This window comes from Hemicordylus capensis, chromosome 2, assembly GCF_027244095.1.
Source record: "Hemicordylus capensis ecotype Gifberg chromosome 2, rHemCap1.1.pri, whole genome shotgun sequence".
NCBI lineage: Eukaryota > Metazoa > Chordata > Lepidosauria > Squamata > Cordylidae > Hemicordylus > Hemicordylus capensis.
This window is the reverse complement of record NC_069658.1, coordinates 364,365,800-364,385,169: the sequence shown is the minus strand read 5'-3', so window position 1 is coordinate 364,385,169 and position 19,370 is coordinate 364,365,800. Positions and strand designations below refer to the sequence as shown.

The 19,370-nt window shown below is 43.4% G+C and overlaps 1 protein-coding gene across 8 annotated transcripts in view; it reads right to left on the bottom strand.

Annotated features, from left to right (window-relative positions):
- ADRB2 (adrenoceptor beta 2) overlaps window positions 1-18,936 on the bottom strand; it is a 128,557-nt gene extending 109,621 nt beyond the window's left edge. For 4 of the 8 annotated variants that reach the window (XM_053298037.1, XM_053298042.1, XM_053298038.1 and 1 more), the window contains exon 1: window positions 17,408-18,936. In XM_053298037.1, coding sequence (XP_053154012.1) covers window positions 17,408-18,605 — 1,198 coding nt within the window. In that variant the 5' untranslated portion in view covers window positions 18,606-18,936. Of the gene's footprint in view, window positions 1-13,219; window positions 14,193-17,407 lie in introns of those variants that run through there. The other 4 variants (XM_053298039.1, XM_053298043.1, XM_053298041.1 and 1 more) reach the window with 2 other exon arrangements.
- Window positions 18,937-19,370: the final 434 nt, after the last annotated feature.

Below are 19,370 nucleotides of genomic sequence, written 5' to 3'. Positions count from 1 at the left end.
ACTTGCTTTTTTTAAGTGAAAGCTGGGAATCCAGACTAACTAAAGGCCCAGGCAGGCTCAATGTGGCATGCCAGAATCCAAGCAAATACTAGTCAACAGGGCCCCTTATAGCGATAAATCTGTGAGCTAAGGTATTTGAAATAGCGGAGAACTAGTACTGGACAAAATACCTTTGTTAGTTAGGAAACCAAAAGGCCTCTTTCATTAAATAATAATAATAATAATAATTCAGATTGCAATCCTACCATAAATATCTCCAGTTCTTTTCCACAGAACTCCTATCTAGACAATTATCTCCTATCTAGCCCATTGTCTACAATGTTTTATAGCTTTGTGTAATGGATTTTTCATTTATTTTATTAACCTGGTTTAATTCCCAGAGCCCCAGTTCATCAATACTGATCAACAAAGTGTTTCCAAGGCATTATAATCCTCATTTGGCTGATTAGCTCAGAATTAGGACTATAGACTGACTATACCTTGGTTTTATATTGAGAAAAGCAGGATGTAGGTACTTTACACAAATATTCAGGCTACAATTAGTCAATTAAACAGGCAGATGAATTGTATAAACATGTGTGTGTGTGTGTGTGTGTGTGTGTGTGTGTGTGTGTGTGTGTGCACGCGCATGCTACAAAGGTGCTATGGATGAATTAGAGGGGTATTGTTCATTGTAAGGCCTCGGGAAGTAGCACCCCTCCCATCAACCCTAAGTATGGCTCTCTGACTAATTGTTTATTGGGTCTGAGGGAAGCTGAATACACAGTTCCCTGGCACCATGCGGAGATGACCATGCTCATTGTGCCGTGCTGCACTTTACCCAGTATTGGTGTGTGTGTGGGGGCTCCCTTAAGAGACCTATTGAGCCCCTGCACCATCTTGGAAGGCATGCACAGAGTGCTAGGAAGTGTAGGCCTGCCCAGTGCTTTCCTCCTAAAGTGAGGAGTCTGTCGCTCTTAAAAGGCCCTCCCAGTACTGGGGAAAGTGCAGTACTGTGCGGAGGCCAGCATGGTGGGAATGGCTTTCACAGCCATTAAAGGGTAAGGGTGTGTGTGTGTGTTGTGTGTGTGTGTGTGTTTCAAAGTGGCTTGGAACACAGTGAAGATCCCTGAGTTTTGTAAAAAAAATAATGTTGTTTTTAATTCAAGAATTTACAAGAACTGTAGGTGGCAAGGGTCATCTTAGAAGAGGCACTCTCTTCTCTTTCTCATAGGAGGCAAAATCTTGTGCCTGCTATGTCACATTACATGTGCATCATTGAAAAACAAGGAAACCAGGATTTTTTTTTCTTTAGTTGTATGATTTTGCTCAAATGCAAATATGTGTAGATCTAATTGATTAGTCAATGAATTGAAAACGCATATTGATCTAAGATTGTGATGGCCTTAATAAATACAATTTTGCTAACCCTGCAGTTAATGCGGTTTGATCATTAGCACTATTTTATAAGCAGCAAATAGCTGCTGGGTATGGAACATCAGTCCATAACTGCCCTGAGCCATTTTTGGAAGGGCAGTATAGAAATCAATCAATCAATCAATCAATCAAATAAATAAAGCACAACATCAAACAGAACAGTTTAGAGCAGTAGTAGAGTTTAATCTACTAATCACGAGGCTGTAGTTGGGTGCAGTGTTACCTCTAACAGGGATTCCCAGATGTTGTTGACTACAACTCCCATAATTCCCTGCCAAAGGCCACTGTAGCTGGAGATGCTGGGAGTTGTAGTGAACAACATCTGGGAATCCCTGTTAGAGGGAACAGTGGTTGGGTGATGCCCACACAAATACTAGTCTTTTGAATGTTTCCACTCAGTCTAATGAGTTAAGATGTTAAAGATATTAAGCAAAGGAGGATCTGAGGTTCAGTTTGCATGCTTAGTAGCATACACAGCTTATCTTCACCAAGGAACTGTAATAACAGACACACCACTTCATTGCTCATAGGATTTAGAGGGAATGAAGTACAGACGTTTCCTGATCCTCCAGGGATTAACTGGCAAAGTAGAGGGGACAGGCATATGGTACAATCTCTGTAGCTCGGAAGGTTTCTTCTGTACTCCTCACCCAAAACAGAATGAAGCATTTTCTTCCAGGCATGGAGCTTATAAATTACAAGACAAGAGATCCATGTACGTGGACTATGAAAGTTAAAAAGTGCTCCTACAATGGGAGTCTTTGGAAATCTAATTTAATTTTTCTTTTTACTTCACATTTTTCATGGAAATTCCATTTCATTATTTTCACAGGATTCTACTGAACGTTACAATTCAGTTCCATACTGAACCCCCAGAAGCATGAAATGCATGGTGCAACTAGCAAAAAAACCAACCCCAAACCCTCCATCCTTTCCTGAAGGAGAAATCTATTTCTACTCCATAGCCCAGTTTTCTCTCATACTTTAACTAGCACTGGTTCAAAAGAACGATATACAGGAGGATTTGGGAGCTGATGCCTTTTAAGGGTCTTTGTATACTGAAGGTAGTATATAGAAATAATACCATAATCAAACTATATTGCTACTTTTAAAATGACTTTTCAGTAATATCGTTTTGCATACTTTTAGTGTGCAAAATACTTTTCAATCTAGACTATTTACAGTATCTCTTTAAATCCTCACTACAGTCCTGTGAGGCAGGCTTAAAGCAGTAGAATGGATTCTACTACTTCAAATTGTAGTCTGGGGTGTGTGTGTGTGTGTGTGTGTGTGTGTGTCATTTTTTAATATTCTTGTAAGCAAAAGAAAAAAAGGGGGGGGAGCCCTGAGAGTAAAGAAGTGCAATGAGGGAAAGATTTTAGCCCAGCCTGCACCCTATAAGAGAATGAGGGTATTCACATGACCGGGAAGGTGGACGGGGGAAGGCTGTGAAAACTTACCTTAGCCCCTCACAAAGATTGCTAGGTGCGCGGACCACACTCCCAGATGAACAGCATTGTGCCAGGCAGTGGGGAGCTCTGGAGGCCCAGGTATCCCACAATGTACTGTGCACCGAGTGTGGTGCGTTGGGGGATTTCCACAGGGGACGAGCGCTCTAGGCACTCGTCTGTGTCTCCTTGGGCTGCATGAAGAGTGTAGGTTAAGGGAGCACTCGTTCCCTTAAACCCGACTAGAAGCTGGGGAGGAGAGCTGGTCTTGTGCTAGCAAGCATGAATTGCCCCATTTGCTAAGCAAGTTCTGCCCTAGTTTGTATTTGAATGAGAGACTACATGTGTGAGCACTGGAAGATATTTCCCTCTTCGCTCTGGGAAGAGCATCTAGATTCCAAGTTCCCTCACTGGCATCTCCAAGATAGGGCTGAGACAAACTCCTGCCTGCAACCTTGGAGAAACCACTGCCAGTCTTTGTAGACAATACTGAGCTAGACGGACCAATGGTCTGACTCAGTATATAGCAGCTTCCTATGTTCCTATGTAAGCCGGGCTACAAAGCTGGGCTAGGTGGCGCTACCCTGCCAGGATCGGACCCAATCCTGCCAGTTCTCACATGCAGCCTAACCCAGGCTGGGCTTCTCTAGCCTGGGTTGGGCTGCGCATGAGAACAGCCTCAATATTTAAAAAATACAATCCCTCAACTCCAGGTTGAAGTAGTTTGAAGTAATAACACATTGTCTTATACAACACATGTAGACCCAGCATTGGTCATGGCCCTCAGATAATTTAGGCCTAAGAAGGAAGTTGAACTCAGGCTTCCTATATCCAGCTTTAAAACTCTACCCTCTCAATCAAACTGACTTCCAAGATTTATTTAAAATATGTATACCCTGCCCCACCAGTACACTACTGCTCGAGGTAGCTCACAACACCAACAAAACAGATACACAACAGATACAATGTAAAAAAAAAAAGATTAATAAAGTTAAACAAGACCAGGCTAAAAGTACATTTAAAATTACAAATTTTAAAAATTTCAAATTAAAAGTTATTAATAAAAAGCTAAAAACTGAGCACTAAAAATCTAAAAAACCTACCAGAAATAAGTAGCAGATAAAACATTTAAAAGCCTCTTTTAAAAGATGTGGTTTTAATTGGGTTTTTAAAAAAGAACACCGAGGGAGGGAGCAAGACAAAGCTCTTTGGGAAGGGTGTTCCAAAGCCAAGGGGCCACAACTAAAAAGGCCCTGTCTCTAGTCCCTGCCAACCAGATCTCTGTTAGTGGTGGAGCCATGAGCAGGGCCTGAGATCCTGAGCGGAGGGCCCCGGCAAGTCATATTGGCGAATGCGGTCTGACAGGTACCCTGGCCCCAAGTTCTGTAGGGCTCTAAAGGTCAAGACCAACACCTTGAATCTAAACCCAGAAGTGGACTGGTAACCAATGAAGCTGCCACAGGATGGGCATGACACTCATGAAGTGACTTGTGCCCAGAACACTGGTCGGTGTTCTGGACCAGCTGAAGCTTCCAAACTGTCTTCAAGGTCTGCCCCATATAGAGCACTTAACAATAGTCCAATCTGGATGTTACCAAAGAATTATGTTGCCAAAGCTTTGATACAGCCAATGCACCTTCCCCTCACCTGGCATGTCCTACTCCCACCGCCATATTGCCTTCTGCCAAGTACCACCTCAATTGGAAGGGCCTCCTCCAAAGTAACACCCCTTCCCGACACATATTGTGAACACCTTAATAACTGTAACTGATAAAAGCTCCTCCCTCCTACTAAAACAGAGGCAATGTTCTAAATAAATCCCACCCTTTCTGGTGGAGTGGCCACGTGCCACAACAAGATTCATGTTTAAACCTCAAGGTTAGATTCATGTTCATGGACTACCCTTGGAAGTTGCTAAGTGCTCTTTTCCAATACTGAAGTACTATTGAAAATCAGCAGTTGAAAATAAAGATATAATTAGAATGTTGTCAGTTTGTGGGTTTGATACCACCTAGTTAAAACTGGGTTTGGGTTGTTTTTTTAAAGGGGAAGAGTTGAAATATGTCAGGAGTGTCTAGGAAATACACATGCCTTTCACTGCTGCACCCTTGAGCTGCTTTCAAGTGGCATGAAGAATGTGAAATGTCTCTATTGTGACACTCCGTGCTGGGTTTCTGAAGAGTAATACTTTGAGCAAAGAGATACAAGCACCAACACCCCACCCATCTTCTCCATTTGATTTTACATGGGCACAACAACCAGTGCTTCCCAAAGGCTGCACAAAGTTTCTTTGTAATGACAAGGAAAGATGTCTGAATCCCACAACAAATGAGCAACAACTGCCCATTATCATGTTCAGTGCTATAAACAGATCTTAAATGTTTGCTGAGAATGGTAAGGATTAGATTCGAAGATGAGAAACTCTTCTGTAGACTCTAGAACTCTTTGGCTTGCTAACTCATTGCTCAACAGCCTTTGCTGTTAGAGCTGTATGAACCTTTATAATCCGAACAAGTATGGGAAATGCAGAAGAATGCAGTCTACCATAATAACAACAAAATGGCTCTTCAAAATACAAAAGGAAATTCAAGTACCAGAGACACCATAAACACTCTTTATTTAAACACATATGTCAAACAAAATGGGCCTTTAATACACAATGAGACTCTACCTATACATAACATGCAATTAGCTAGAAGAACAAAAATTATCTTAACATTTCATTCTTCCCTACCTCCTATGTATAGATGTGCAAAATGAAAAGAGTAAATAAAATAATTTTTGCTGTGTACTCTTGCTGATTTCCAGCAAGATTGTGCAGTCATTCAAATGCAGTTCTTTTTTCTTTTCTTTTTTTTAATTGAAAGGATATAATTTGGGTGAGTGTTCTGTTCTGTGATAAGAATGTGTTTAACTGAGCTACTCCATTATTATTTTTTAAAGTAGTCAATTCACTGCCCTGCCATATTTCCCTTGTGACCTTAAACAAGTTCTTCTGTCTTTTCAATTCCGACCATGATGATAATCAGCATTCAGTATCTCACAGGGCTGTTTTAAGGGCAATAGCATTCAACACAGAGCATTCCAGTTCAGTTGTCTGCTGTAATGGTGTTCCGCAGACCATTATCTTGCTCTTTATTGTCAGCTTGCAACACATACTAGGGCTGCCACCTCAGACACATGTGTTTAAATCTCCACTGCAGACACTGATAAGATTTCCACACATTCCTTTTCTGGTCCTATCACCTACCAGTTTCACCAATAGTGAGAAGTCAAGGTGTGTCACAAAGTAGATGTGGTAGAGGGAAGACACAGGACAGGAGAGCAAAAGGGCAGAAAGTATCCCAGCTCTCTTGTCTCCCACACTGAGGCTATTTACACATGCTTGTAAAACCCAGCTTAAGGGAGCCTAGCCCGGTTTTGCATGCGTGGGTGAGCAGCCGGGATCACCATGATCCCGGCGGCAACACAGCGGCAGACCAGCCAAACTGGCCACCTTTTAAAACAAGGTTAAGGGAGAAAACCCTCCTTTAACCTCATTTTTTCGATCATCTGGCAGTCATGGCTGCTGGCAGCCATAGCTGCCAGACTGTAGGGAGCCCAGGAGGGGAAGTGGGATCCCCATAACGCACTGCACACTTTCCGGGGGCAGGGATAACACATCCCAACCCCAACCCTCGCTGTTGCCTGGGCATGCGGGGAGTGCGCCAAGCAATGGCACATAGATCATCTGCGGGGAAGGTAGGTTTAACCCACTTTTCACGTAGTCTGCTCTGGAACTCTTCTCACTGCTCATGAGAAGAAGCTCACTGTTTGGTGAGATGCATCTGGTGTCTGGGTTACTGGTGGGCGGGGTGCACAACTTTCCCCTCCACCTGTTGGGGTGACAAAACCAAAATCGACAGCAAGCAATACTACTGTTTGGGAGAAGGATGGCTTCCCACTGACTGGAAATTTGAATGCAAATACTTCAAGATAACATGGAGAACTTAGGCAAATACTAGGTGGACCAGAGTTCTGTTGCAGATCAGATAGCAGACCTCTTATAGTGCAACTGGGAGACATTTGTAGATCAGATCCTATAAATGATCTTTCCTTTTTAGAAATAGGCTCCTAAATCCAGAGAACCACAGATTCAGCCGAAAGAGTTTAAAACGTCGTTTTTTAATGCTTCTCAAGGAAGAGATTTTCAGAGATCTCAACCTCTGCTTGGCACTTTCCACATTAGACCCTGCAACGGGGTCACAGCGTATCTCTGAAGTGTGCTTCCACACTTCCTGTGTTGTGACACTGCAGTCCCTATGCTGACAGCAGGGTGCCATTCACATTTCCAATGCCTTGTTTCAGATTTAATCGCTGAGATATAGTGCTATAACATTGTATATCTGGCCTTTAAAAGTTGCTGTTTTTTCGGGTTCTTAGTTTTCATGAGACTGCTCCCCTTTCTGGGCGCTTTGCTATTTACATTTCTGAATGTGATTTGCCTGAACGGAAGCATTTTGCCGCTGTTGAGCGGCTAATCTGGAAAGCGCCTTTAAGCACCTGTTTTGAGCTGGTGCTCAAGGCATCATGACAATGTGGCTCCAGAATGGGCAGTTCATTATTTAGCACATGCTTTGCATAGCAGATGGCTTGGCACATGAGATTTTACTTAGGACACTATACTTAAACATTTGAGAAATGCACGTTATGGTCAGAGAGTCCGAATGGCAGCTTGACAACCTAGCAAAGATACAGTATACCTTGGGTGTGCCATGAGAGGGGTTGGGGGCAGCGCTGGGTGAGTCTGATATGGGGGAATGAACAGATTGTCCTAGGAACTGATCTCACTAGGACTGGATAAGTCACACTAATAAAGGGAATCACACTGGACAGATGACGAAGGAAAGTAGATATGAAGAGAATGTGAACATTCTGTGTCTCTGAGACACAGAAGCAGTCCTGAAGGGGAAAGAAGGATAACACAACAAACAGATGAAGAAAGGTTTTCCTAGATGCCAGGTTGTTCAGTGCCAGCTCAGAAAATCTAGGCAGCTGTAACAAATAGAGGCAAGAACTAGAATGATGCTGGGAGCAAGATCTTAGCTTTCTGTTGGGTGTTTTTTTTCATGTAATAGCAAAAACATGTCCACTATAGGAAGTAAAACAACGTACACATAAATCAAAGAACTGGAAGACAGCAGGATTTTTTAAACCATCTTTTAAAATTTCATCCTGGAATCAAGAACTTCTGGTTACCAGCGCTATCCATTCCATTGTTTCTGTCCATATCTCCACATTCTATGAACTCTCATAGTTACTATTCAGGTGTCCAAAACTGAAATGCACACCTAACCAGATTTCTTGGCATTTTATTGAGACTTGACCTTTGAATTATAATCCATAGAAACCATGTAAGACAAAAGAGACTGTCACATGTACCTGTAGTAAATGACAGCACAAACAATTTGAATTCCAATCCTTTCTGCTACACCTTTTGAAATCCCCTATAAATTCATGTCCAAAAGCCCCTGTAGGTGTGTGCAAGGGCTGAATTTATGCACAAGGGTTTCTCCCTTTAGTATGTCAGAAGTACTTTGCTCAGCATGGAGGCTGCTTCTGAAGTAACCTTGACACTGCTTCACCCTCATACTTCAAGTGAGTATTCTCTGGAATCAGGAGATGCAGCTGCCAGAGGGGTTGGGCTCAGCAGCCTGACTGGACACATGTAGCTTGCAATATGTCCCTTGTGATTTGTGTGTGTGTGTGTGTGTGTGTGTGTGTATACACACACACACACATACACACACACACGTCATACACACGCACGCACACTCACTTCTATCAACAACCTCTTAGAGCATTCAATTGTTTTTACAAAAACTTCAGTGGGTGTGACTGATATTCTATTCAATTGATTGTATGCCTGAGTTAAGGTCTGTGAAATCAGGAGATAACTTCTATATGAACAATCAACGAAGTCAATGAGATCATACAAGGTCCACCTTGAATTGCAGGAGCTGTGAACGGAATCTCAGCTTTTCAGCACTACAGCAGTTAAGTAGAGTAGCACAAAAAGTTGCCCCTGTAAATTGATCCTAAATGAAAGGTCAGCATCTAATATGCTGACAGGACAAACTTGCCTCTTGCTGATGCATCAGCTGATCATATCTCATGTCAGCTTTGAAGGAAGAGGAACGAACTGCTCCTGATATGGACACTTCCATAAATATCAACAAACCATGATTCAGGGAGTTTAAAATGGTGCACTATGTTATGAAACTATGTTATGTGATTTATCAGCAGCAGGAAGACAACATTCATTTGAAATATTTCTATGTGCCCAATGATCTAATCAGAGTTCACTGTCACACATCAACAGCTAAGGAGTCAGGCATGCACAAGGCAGACCTTCCATCCAAAAGATCTGTGAAGTCATCCATGCAACTGCAGTAAACCACAGCCCCGTTTAAATGGTCATTCTGGGTAGAAATGTATAGTAAGTGGTCCATCTGGTAGAAATGGAGGTGGAGGAGCAGGATTACACCTGCTGGCCCTGCCCCAAGACCCCGCCATGCTTGGATTGTAATTTCTGCATAGAGGACTATGTGAGTACACCCCAGCAGGTGTTGGCTCTGAAGATGAGATCTACAGGGCCTCCACAAATTGAACTTCTCACATGGAGTTGTATGTTCTTGGGAACCTGTACAGACGTTACAAGCAACAAGTGAAGGCCAGGAGAAGGGGAAGCAATGAGAATCCCATTCCTCCCTCCACATGTGTCTACCCAGTTTGACTATATGCACAGGTTTTATGTGTCACAATAATGCTTGTCTGGCAGTCAGTTACAGAAGGCCCAGAGACAAGGTTCATGACTACTCTCATGGTATGAATTTACCAGAAAACACAGAACTGACCCTGTGTACATCAGAAGGGATGGTGTGTCTGCAGATCACATCTTTGCTGTGCACACACAAGGAACAAGGTTCCAGAATTTTTCATCTTCACTTTGTACAATCTCTTCTTATAGACTTATTCTGGACTTCTTCTTTTTTACATTTATATTCCATCTTTCTTCCAAAATGGAATGGAAGGTAGCAAAGATGGTGTTCATAAATGACCACCTATCCAGGGACTGACCAGACGTAGATCTGCTTAGCTTAAGCAAGGTGGTTACTTCATTTGTCATCTGACTATTAGGATAGCCGATATAGTACACTGCAGCACCATATGAGATAAGTGGCCCCAAGTACTAATCACTACTACTAATTAGTAAACAAACAAACAAACAAATAGTACAGTACCAATGCAGATGAGTGGCCCCAAGTGCCTCTCATCAGCAACTATTTCAACTTCACTTGTTTTCAAATTCCAACTTTGACTGCACTGATTATTATGCTATTACAGAGGGCTTTCTATGCAACTTTTGGCCACAGCAATAGTATAATTAAATGCCAGACATTGTGGGCCAAAGGTTGTGGATTTGTCTCTCTTGCTCCCTGCACTATACTCCTTTGTTTTGTTTTGTTTTCCTGCAGTGAAGAACTTGGTGATGGTTAATTTATCTCATGTCAAAGGAGATATTATCATGTTCCTAGTTGCAAGGTAATTTCAACTGTCTGACATGAAGATCACGTTCACTTGGCTTCTGCTGTGTTGGTTGGTTTCAGGTGTGGGAGAAGGCCTTGTGTGTTTTAATATCAAGTGCAGCCCGATCCTATGAATGTGAACTTAGAAGTGAGTTGCCCTTTACTCACTGTGACTTACTCCCAAGTAAATGAACACAGGACTGCAGCCTGTATGGATATTTGTACATTAGAAAATGTGGTTTCCCAAAGCACGTAAGAATCCTTTCATCCAACCCTGATTAGAGACATAGGGACATAGGAAGTCGCCATATACTGAGTCAGACCATTGTTCCATCTCACTCAGTATTGTCTACACAGACTGGCAGCAGCTTCTCTAGGGTTGCCGGCAGGTATCTCTCTCAGCCCTATCTTGGAGATCCTGCCAGGGAGGGAACATGGAACCTAGATGCTCTTCCTAGAGCGGCTCCATTCCCTAAGGGGAATATCTTGCAGTGTTCACACATCAAGTTTCCCATTCATATGCAACCAGGGTGGGCCCTGCTTAGCTAAGGGGACAAGTCATGATGATGATGATGATGATGATGATTATTATTATTATTATTACATTTATATCCCGCTCTTCCTCCATGGAGCCCAGAGCGGTGTACTACATACTTAAGTTTCTCCTCACAACAACCCTGTGGAGTAGGTTAGGCTGAGAGAGAAGTGACTGGCCCAGAGTCACCCAGCTAGTTTCATGGCTGAATGGGGATTTGAACTCGGGTCTCCCCGGTCCTAGTCCAGCACTCTAACCACTACACCACGCTGGCTCTCTCACGCTGGCTACCACAAGCAGCCCCATAAAATACATGGGCCACAGAAAGGAGAGCCAGCACATTGTAAAATTGTACATGTTAAAGACATATGTCACAAGTTGTAGTTGTCTTTAAATTAATAAAGACTGACAAGAACACTTTTAATCACAAATATGAGCTAGACTTCTTTAGGGCACCTCAAGATATGGACAGAGAGTAACATGCTTACATTTCAAGGTATGTGCCGTCCAGTATGCCAGTATCCTGTATCTAAATCCTTGTGCTGTGTAGACTTCATTAACAAACAGCCCCTGGTTTTCCCAAGTCCCCAAGTCTTACCCTGGGTCAGGTTTCACTGTGCTAGGACAGCCTGTTAATGTTTATCTGGAGAGCAAATGTGTTTGTCGATCTGGCAACTATTTTCAATTGTGTACCCTTCCAGCGTCATTATTCCACGTATTCCCTGAAATGGGACAAGCTTTGTACTGAGGTGAAACTGTAAACTAGATCTTCTCAGGACCTCATAATGGACCATTCTGAGGAGAGGCTACCACCAGTGTCAATCAAAAGAAAAATGCTTTCTGTTTAAGCATGGCTGATGGCCAAAAAACAGCAACAAAGCAACTAGAATATAGCATGCAAAATGCTGCTAGGGAAAATGCTCCTTCAATCTATGCTCACTTCTCCTAAGTATTGAAATACTTAGATATTTAATAACTATCCAATCATTTTTCTTCTTCTGCAGCTTTTCTTCTAAAAACCTAACCTTCTGCAATCAAGTTATTCAAATTTAGCTTGCTTCTCCCAACTATCCTAGAGTTCTCTCCTATAAATTTTATGTTGTCCTCAATATGTTAAATAAGGCACATGCTCATAGTGAATTAGGGGTTTGTCCTCTTTTAGGACCAAATCAGACATGATGTGGAGTTTCTGTGACTGGACGCTCTTTCTTTTAAAAAAAACAAAAAACCTGCTGCGGGGTGGATTTGGATTGCGGCTTGAGGGAGAGGGGTTTCAACATTTGTCCCATGCTGATTGCCCAAATTAAGTGTCAGCCCCACAAGCTGTTATTAGCCACAGATGGGAAAACTTAAAGACACCATTTATGTACCCTTGAGTGTTTCCTCTATGGCTCACAGCAACTTTGGGGGAGCAATACTTGGGGGTTGCAGGGGGAAGGGTCAGGACCCCCTGGCTGGATCTTGAAAAAGGTATTGAGAGTTCCAATCACAGGATTCTCACATCACATCCAGTCTGACCTTAGTCTTTCTTTCAAAACTGCAATCCTACGTGCATCTACTCAGGAGTAAGTTCCATTAAATTTAGTGAGAGGTTGTTGTCGTTGTTTTGTGATCAACTTGTTTATTTTTTTATCTATCATGATAGATAAGAAGATGCAGGTGATTACCTATTACTGTTTGTCTGCACATTTGCCTTCCCCTTTTCAAACACATAGCTGAGTTCCGAATTTGCTCCTTAAAATGTACTTGACAGCTGTCTCCAAACTGAAGGTTGTCAGGCAGTTTCCCCTGCACAATTTCCCCTCCAAGGCCTGCAGCAACACGTCCTTCCTCTTACATCTGGCTTCAGGAAGGGCGGGGCTTTTGATTCCCTTAATAACTTGCCTGAGTAAAAACAAATCTCAAGCATGACAGGGCACAAGTTGAAAGGGTTATGAAGGTGCATTATAGTACGGGGAAGACGACTGGGAGAATGATGTTTGCAAACTGCAAGGCTAAGTATTTAGTTGTTCTCAGAGAGTGGGAGGAAGAGATCCCTGAAAGAACAAAACACACTGCATGTTCTGCAAGCAGCATCTTCGATAGACTCAGCAGATCTTTTACCGGTTCAGACAATGGAGACAGTCAGGCAGGAGTCTTGTTCTGATTTTCAGCCACAATAATATGCCCATCAAGCATATAACTAATAAAGATACACCAGTCACACAGGTATTGTGCTATTTGCAAAGGAAAAACTGAAGTGGTAAACCACAGAAAGTTAACCAGTGCTTTAATTTGTACAAAACAAAGTTAGGCAGTCTCAACACATTTTGAGAACAAATAGTTCATTTGTAAAGTTCCTGCTTTGAAAACTGTCCCCCGCCCCCCATCCAATTGAGTTGTCTGGCCTGCAGACAATATCACCAATTATCCTAACTGAAAGACAGCAAATACTAATTTCATATCAAAATACAAATCCCACCCACCCACTACCGATTCTCACTACTTTACAACCTTAAAAAAAGTCTTTAGCAACCCTCTGCCAAAAATTATACTGCTTCCGACAATAAACAAAATTAAATATTTATATAAAGTGCTTTGAAGTTGGGGTATATGGGCCTACAGAAATTCTGAACTTGTAAGTTGCTCTTTCTTTCCCAGTGTTTTCCCCATCAAGACACTGTTCTAGGAAGCTACAGAAATCCTCACAGGCTGATGAAAATTTTCTTAATTAGCTGCCCACAGCATGAGTCCATTATTGGCTACTACTATTCACTATTTCAAGCAACAACAAAAAACCTGGACAAATGCAACCAAGTTAACACAGTTATTAAACAGTTTTGTGTTAACAGGGTCTCTTTGATAACAAGAGAGCCAAGTAAAACCACTTTGAATTAACTAGAACAGAGTACCCCAGATGCTGACCTGTTACTCAAACATTTATTTCAGGTAGATGGAGAATCCTTTCCTTTCAGATCTTTCCTTTCAGAGTCAGACCATTGGTCCATCAAGCTTAGTATGGTCTACAGTGACTGGCAGCGGCTCTCCAATATTTCAGGCAAGAGTCTTTTTCAGTCCTATCTGGAGATACCAGGGTATGAATCTGGGACCTTCTGCGTGGAAAACACGCAAAGAAGGCAAACAGAAATGTAAAATGTGCCATTGGCTTGTAGAGGATGCAAAATGCATTCTGTTCTCTGCTATGTTTTATCATAGGAACTTTCACATCCCCTTATCAATCATGCTCTGAAAAAGATGAGAGAGAGAGAGAGAGAGAGAGAGAGAGAGAGAGAGAGAGAGAGAGAGAGATTTAAAATGCCAATGAGTGGCTGGATCATCTGCAAGTTTGTTCCTGCATCATGATATGATTGAGACCCTGAGGTTATAGCTTGACTTTTTCTTTGGCTGTCCTGCAAAGGAGCCAGCTCTTGCTTTCCACACACACCCTCTCCCGCCCTCGACTCTCCTCTTTCCTGCACCTGTCATCTCATGTCTGGGTATCAGCTTTCCTGGAGAACTGGCAGCCAATATGAAGCAAACCCAGAAGAAGCAAAGAAAGGCTGAAATGTCAGAAAAATTACCTAACAAACCGGACAAGAGGCAAATCATGACCAGGCCAAAAACAGGGGGCTGACTCAGCATTTCAGTGTTGCCAGATCTATGGAAGGCATACTAAATCTTCCTCTCTAAGACTAACCAGTTTATAAGCAAATAGAATTTTAACAGCTGGGATGACTTCTAGCACTAAAACTTGAATGGAGTCATTTTTTCTGTGACACTTTTAAAATTCAACCAGTCTTTCACCAGATATAACTTAGAGGTTTTCCTCTCAAGCCCTCAGTATTGCATAGAAACTATATTTGATAGAGAATGTCTAGAAACTGTTGCAATGAGTGTCTAGAAATGCTCACTCCTTTTTAAATGCATGCTTAATGAGTCACCAGCTTTGTTGCAACTAGCCTTCTAAATCAACTCAAACATGTCTCCACCCTCTGCCTCTCCCCTCCACCCTTCTAAGTGCATCTTCAAATTTTAAAAAGGTAGAAGCTTGGCTTTGATTGCCAGACGAGGGAGCCCTGTGCCAAGGGAGGGATCCGAAACAAAAAGTCTATTACACAGACAGAGTTGTTCTACATGACATACAGCTGCATCATACCCTGCAATGGAAGGGGGGAAAACACACACAGCCACTGACACAGCAGCACAATGGCAATGTGCGCTGGCCCAATCCTTTGCACACACCACACACCTCATTCATGCCCACAAAACTGGTTGGAAGGTATCAGGGAGAATAAGTCACTCACAATAATGGTCGAAATAAAAACCACTGCGGCTGTACACACAAGCAGTCCAATCCGAGCTCGCACAGCCAAACCAGGGTAGGGCTGCTAATGTGTAGCGCTAGGATCAGAGCCGATCCCAGGGTTGCCTTGCCCGATCGCCTGGGAATTCTTGCATTCCCAGCAAGTCTTCTTAGTAAGTCTGTCTCAGCTCCAAGTTTGACAGCGAAAGGGTTTTTGAAGAACATTTCTGTACAATCCTATTGGTTGGGAAATTCTGTGGGAAGGTTTCTACATGAGTGGCACAATGAGTACTCAGATCAAGAACTGAGGACTAGTTTAATTGACATGGAAATTGACAACAAGCTGGCCATGGCAAAATCCTTTCAGCCCTCAGCAATCCGAGCAGAGTTGTTCAAAAAGGCATCCGTGTAGATTATTTTTGTACAATGCCACACATACCAGAGAACAATTTATGGCTAAGTTGCTTCTCCCAAAAAGCTGTAGAAAATGAAGGTTGTCTTTACTGAGGCAAAAGGGACATTGTGTAGTGGGGGAGGGGAGTGCAAGAGTAAAGGGAAATGGCTACACAACTCAATGAACTCCTATACTACATACACCCTTTATTTAGCCTAAACCCCTTCAGGCAGAGACAAGGTAGAACATCAAGCACACTGGGTACTCATTTAACAATTAAAAAATAATATAATGACCCAGATCAATTCTATTTTTATTTCAGAATTCATTGCCTGCGGGTCTTAGTGGACTATGTTTTAGCCAAACAGAAACAGTGGCATTTGTGGAAGGAGATGTTTACTGTCTTGATTACAGTTTAAATGTCTTTAAAATCACTCCATAAACTTAAACAGTTACCAGGGGACCATAAATGGGAACTGCTTGCTAACTTACTTGTTGATCCAAAACCAGCAGAGAGCTGCTCTGAGCAATAAATACCGTTTACCTTCCTGTCATTGCTGGACTAGAAGTCAGAGGAGGACAAATGAAACCATTGGTGGAGCAGGTGACATAACCCTTCTGCTCTTGGAACCAACTCATGATTCCATATTGTGGCACAAATTAAACTCAACATTTCCCTCCAGCCTCTTGCTATCATCTTCAACTGCAGTGACAAGTTTGGGTTAAAGATTTTACAGTAATGAGGCTTAATCCTCACTAGTTCCCTGGCATTTAAGATCATGCCTTCCCATCTGCTAAGATTCTAAAAATGGAAGAATGAGCCCAAGTACAGGACACCCGCAACTATCAGCATGGGGACAATCTAATAAATTGGCAGTGTGGGTGGATTGGTTTAGCGACAAACCAACACCATGCACAGCCTCAATTGCACAACCACATAAACATCTAAGATTTAAGTAATGCTGGCTAATTAAAATGAGATAACATCAGGGTTGTGCGGCTGAAAAATAAATATAGATTTAAAATGAAGGGGAGTTGAAAGGGATGTTCATTGTGCTAATATCAACAAAGATCTGGCATTGATCAGAATTTCAGAGGCTATACGTGAACGCATTCCTATAGAGTGGACTTTCTGTATGAAAAGGACTGGGGTCTTGGAATAGTCATCAGCAGTGAAGAAAACATTCAAGCAACTCAGTCACTATGAATAATATAAAAAGTAAACACTTTACATTACAGTATTCCCAAGAACTGTACAAGCAGCCCTAATTTCTTGCTGTAAAGCAAATCCTTAATGCTGTCATCTTCCAATGCAAATAGGAACCATCAATAACACAATATTCATTACTGAGTTAATGATTTCCCTTTTAGGGCAGCAGTTCAGTTCAGCATTATTTCTATATCTGTGAGGTAGATGAGCATAGTAACACCATGTCACAATAATAAATTCCTTCCTGGGTGGTCAGCCCCTACAGTGCATGAACTCTCAGTGGAAGAAAAGACTCACATATGGAGAGAGAGAGAGAGAGAGAGAGAGAGAGAGAGAGAGAGAGAGAGAGAGAGTCCTTCCTGAAATACCTGCAACAGCCTGCTCATAAACTAGAGCAGGATGCTTCCCATATATTGGGTAAACCTTTGCTAAATTTTAGTAGCTGTACAGTTACTACATTCTGTTCCTTGCTTAAGTGTCATATGGCAAGAATGGTGATCATGCTATAAATGAATAATCTGTGTTATGTTCAGTCCCCTGGGATTCAGTCCTACCATGCGGCACAATACCTTTACAATGCACACACTCTTCCCCAGTAGGGGCGTCTCCTTCTTCACAGAGCAATTTGCTAGCCTTCTCTTGTCCCATATGATAGCCATTGTGATCCCCATTAAAGTCACTCTTCCCATTGCTGTTAGAATATCCATTGGCGTACATTTTCAAGGCAGACTTCCGGATGCAGAGGATCTCCTGAAAAGCATACCTGAAGTCTGGACTTCGGCAATAGATTAAGGGGTTGAAGAAAGAATTGGCATATCCCACCCAGTTCAAAGAGATGTACACAGATTTGGGAATGAAATTTCCGTAGATTACATATACAATGTTGATGATGAAGAAGGGGAGCCAACACAATGTGAAGACACCCATAATAATGCCCAGGGTTTTTAGAGCTTTGTGCTCCTTCAAGCAAAACTTGGATGTTTTCCGGTGACCTGCCCTTCCCGCATTCTGCTCCTGCTGAGAATTTTGCTGATGGAACCGCCCTTCGCATCGGTCTATCTTCTTTAGCTGCTTTCGGGCAACCTGGAAGACCCTGGCATAGACAAAAATCATGACCACCAAAGGTAGGTAGAAGGAGATGATGGAAGAAATGATGGCATAGCCATGGTTGGTGAAGAAGTCACAGCAGGTCTCATTACTGTAGCACTCACGGGCCTTGTCATCGGTGGCTCTGTACCAATGCATATGGATAGGCAAGAAAGATGTCAGGATAGAAATGATCCAGACTAACAGGATGACCATCCTGGCTTTATTCTTGGTCAAGAGGCTTTGATACTTGAAGGGGGAAGTGATGGCAAAGTACCTGTCCACGGCAATGACGCAGAGAGTCTCAATGCTGGCTGTGACGCACAACACGTCGATTGAGGTCCAAAACTCGCACCAGAAGATTCCGAACTTCCACGTGCGCTCGATTATGTGGCTGGCACCGAAAGGGACCACCGCCAGCCCCATCAGGAGGTCCGCACAAGCCAGGGAAGTGATGAAGTAGTTGGTAACCGTCTGCAGCCTCTGGAATCTGGCGATGGCAGTGATCACCAGCACGTTGCCAAAGACGATGGCCAGCACAAGCAGGGACATGACGATTCCCAGGCCCACCATCCAGCTCTCTTCCGAAACGGTGGATGTGTTGCCGGAGCTGCCGTTTGTGCTCGGCATGAGGGACATAGTGCTGGCGGGGAGAGTCGTTTCCATAGCTCTCGGCAGTTCAGAAAGTTCCGCTCTCCTCTGCCCCGCAAGCAAGTCCGAGCAAATCGGCTTGCAGTTGCGCTGCGCGGAGGCTCGGCTTCCAGCAGCGCTTTGAATGTGACGCCTCCGAAGTCCCCGGCCACTTAACCTTTGCAGGCACCCTGATCTCAGTTGCTCCAGGCACGCTGGAGAAGATCCAAGCTTGGCAAGCGGACGCGGGTCTTGGCGGGACTGGGAGCCTCATGCAGCCTTGAAAGCAGAGCAGACTCTCCAACGGGGGCATTTGGTTGCTCCCGTGCGCTGATCCCTCTGGACACCTCCCGTGCGCTTTGCAAGCAGCGCTGGCTGCCTAGAATTTGTCCAGAGCCCGTTATGTTTAGGGGCGCTTATAGGAACTCCAAATTGTGACGTCAACAGACCCCAGCCAATAGGCTGCCGGGAGGGACAACAGGCACACAAGCAAACACACACACGCAGGCACACTTACGCCGCGGAGACCGCTCGGCTGCTGTGGAGCGCTGTGCCGTGCAGCGGCGGTGTGTCTCACTCCCTCTTGTTTGCTGCCAGCTACCAGGTGGCCGGAAAACCACTGCTGCCGCTGGCTGAAAACGCTCCTCTTGTTTGCCAGCAGCTTAGAGAATGTTGTCAGGCTGCATGGCACGCACTCCACTCCAGTGCCTACCTTGGGCACTTGGCACTGGAACCGGCGCCGCGCTCCCGAGGAAAGCTTGTAGATCAAGAAGAGTTGGGTGCGGGAGGCTCGCCCCGCCT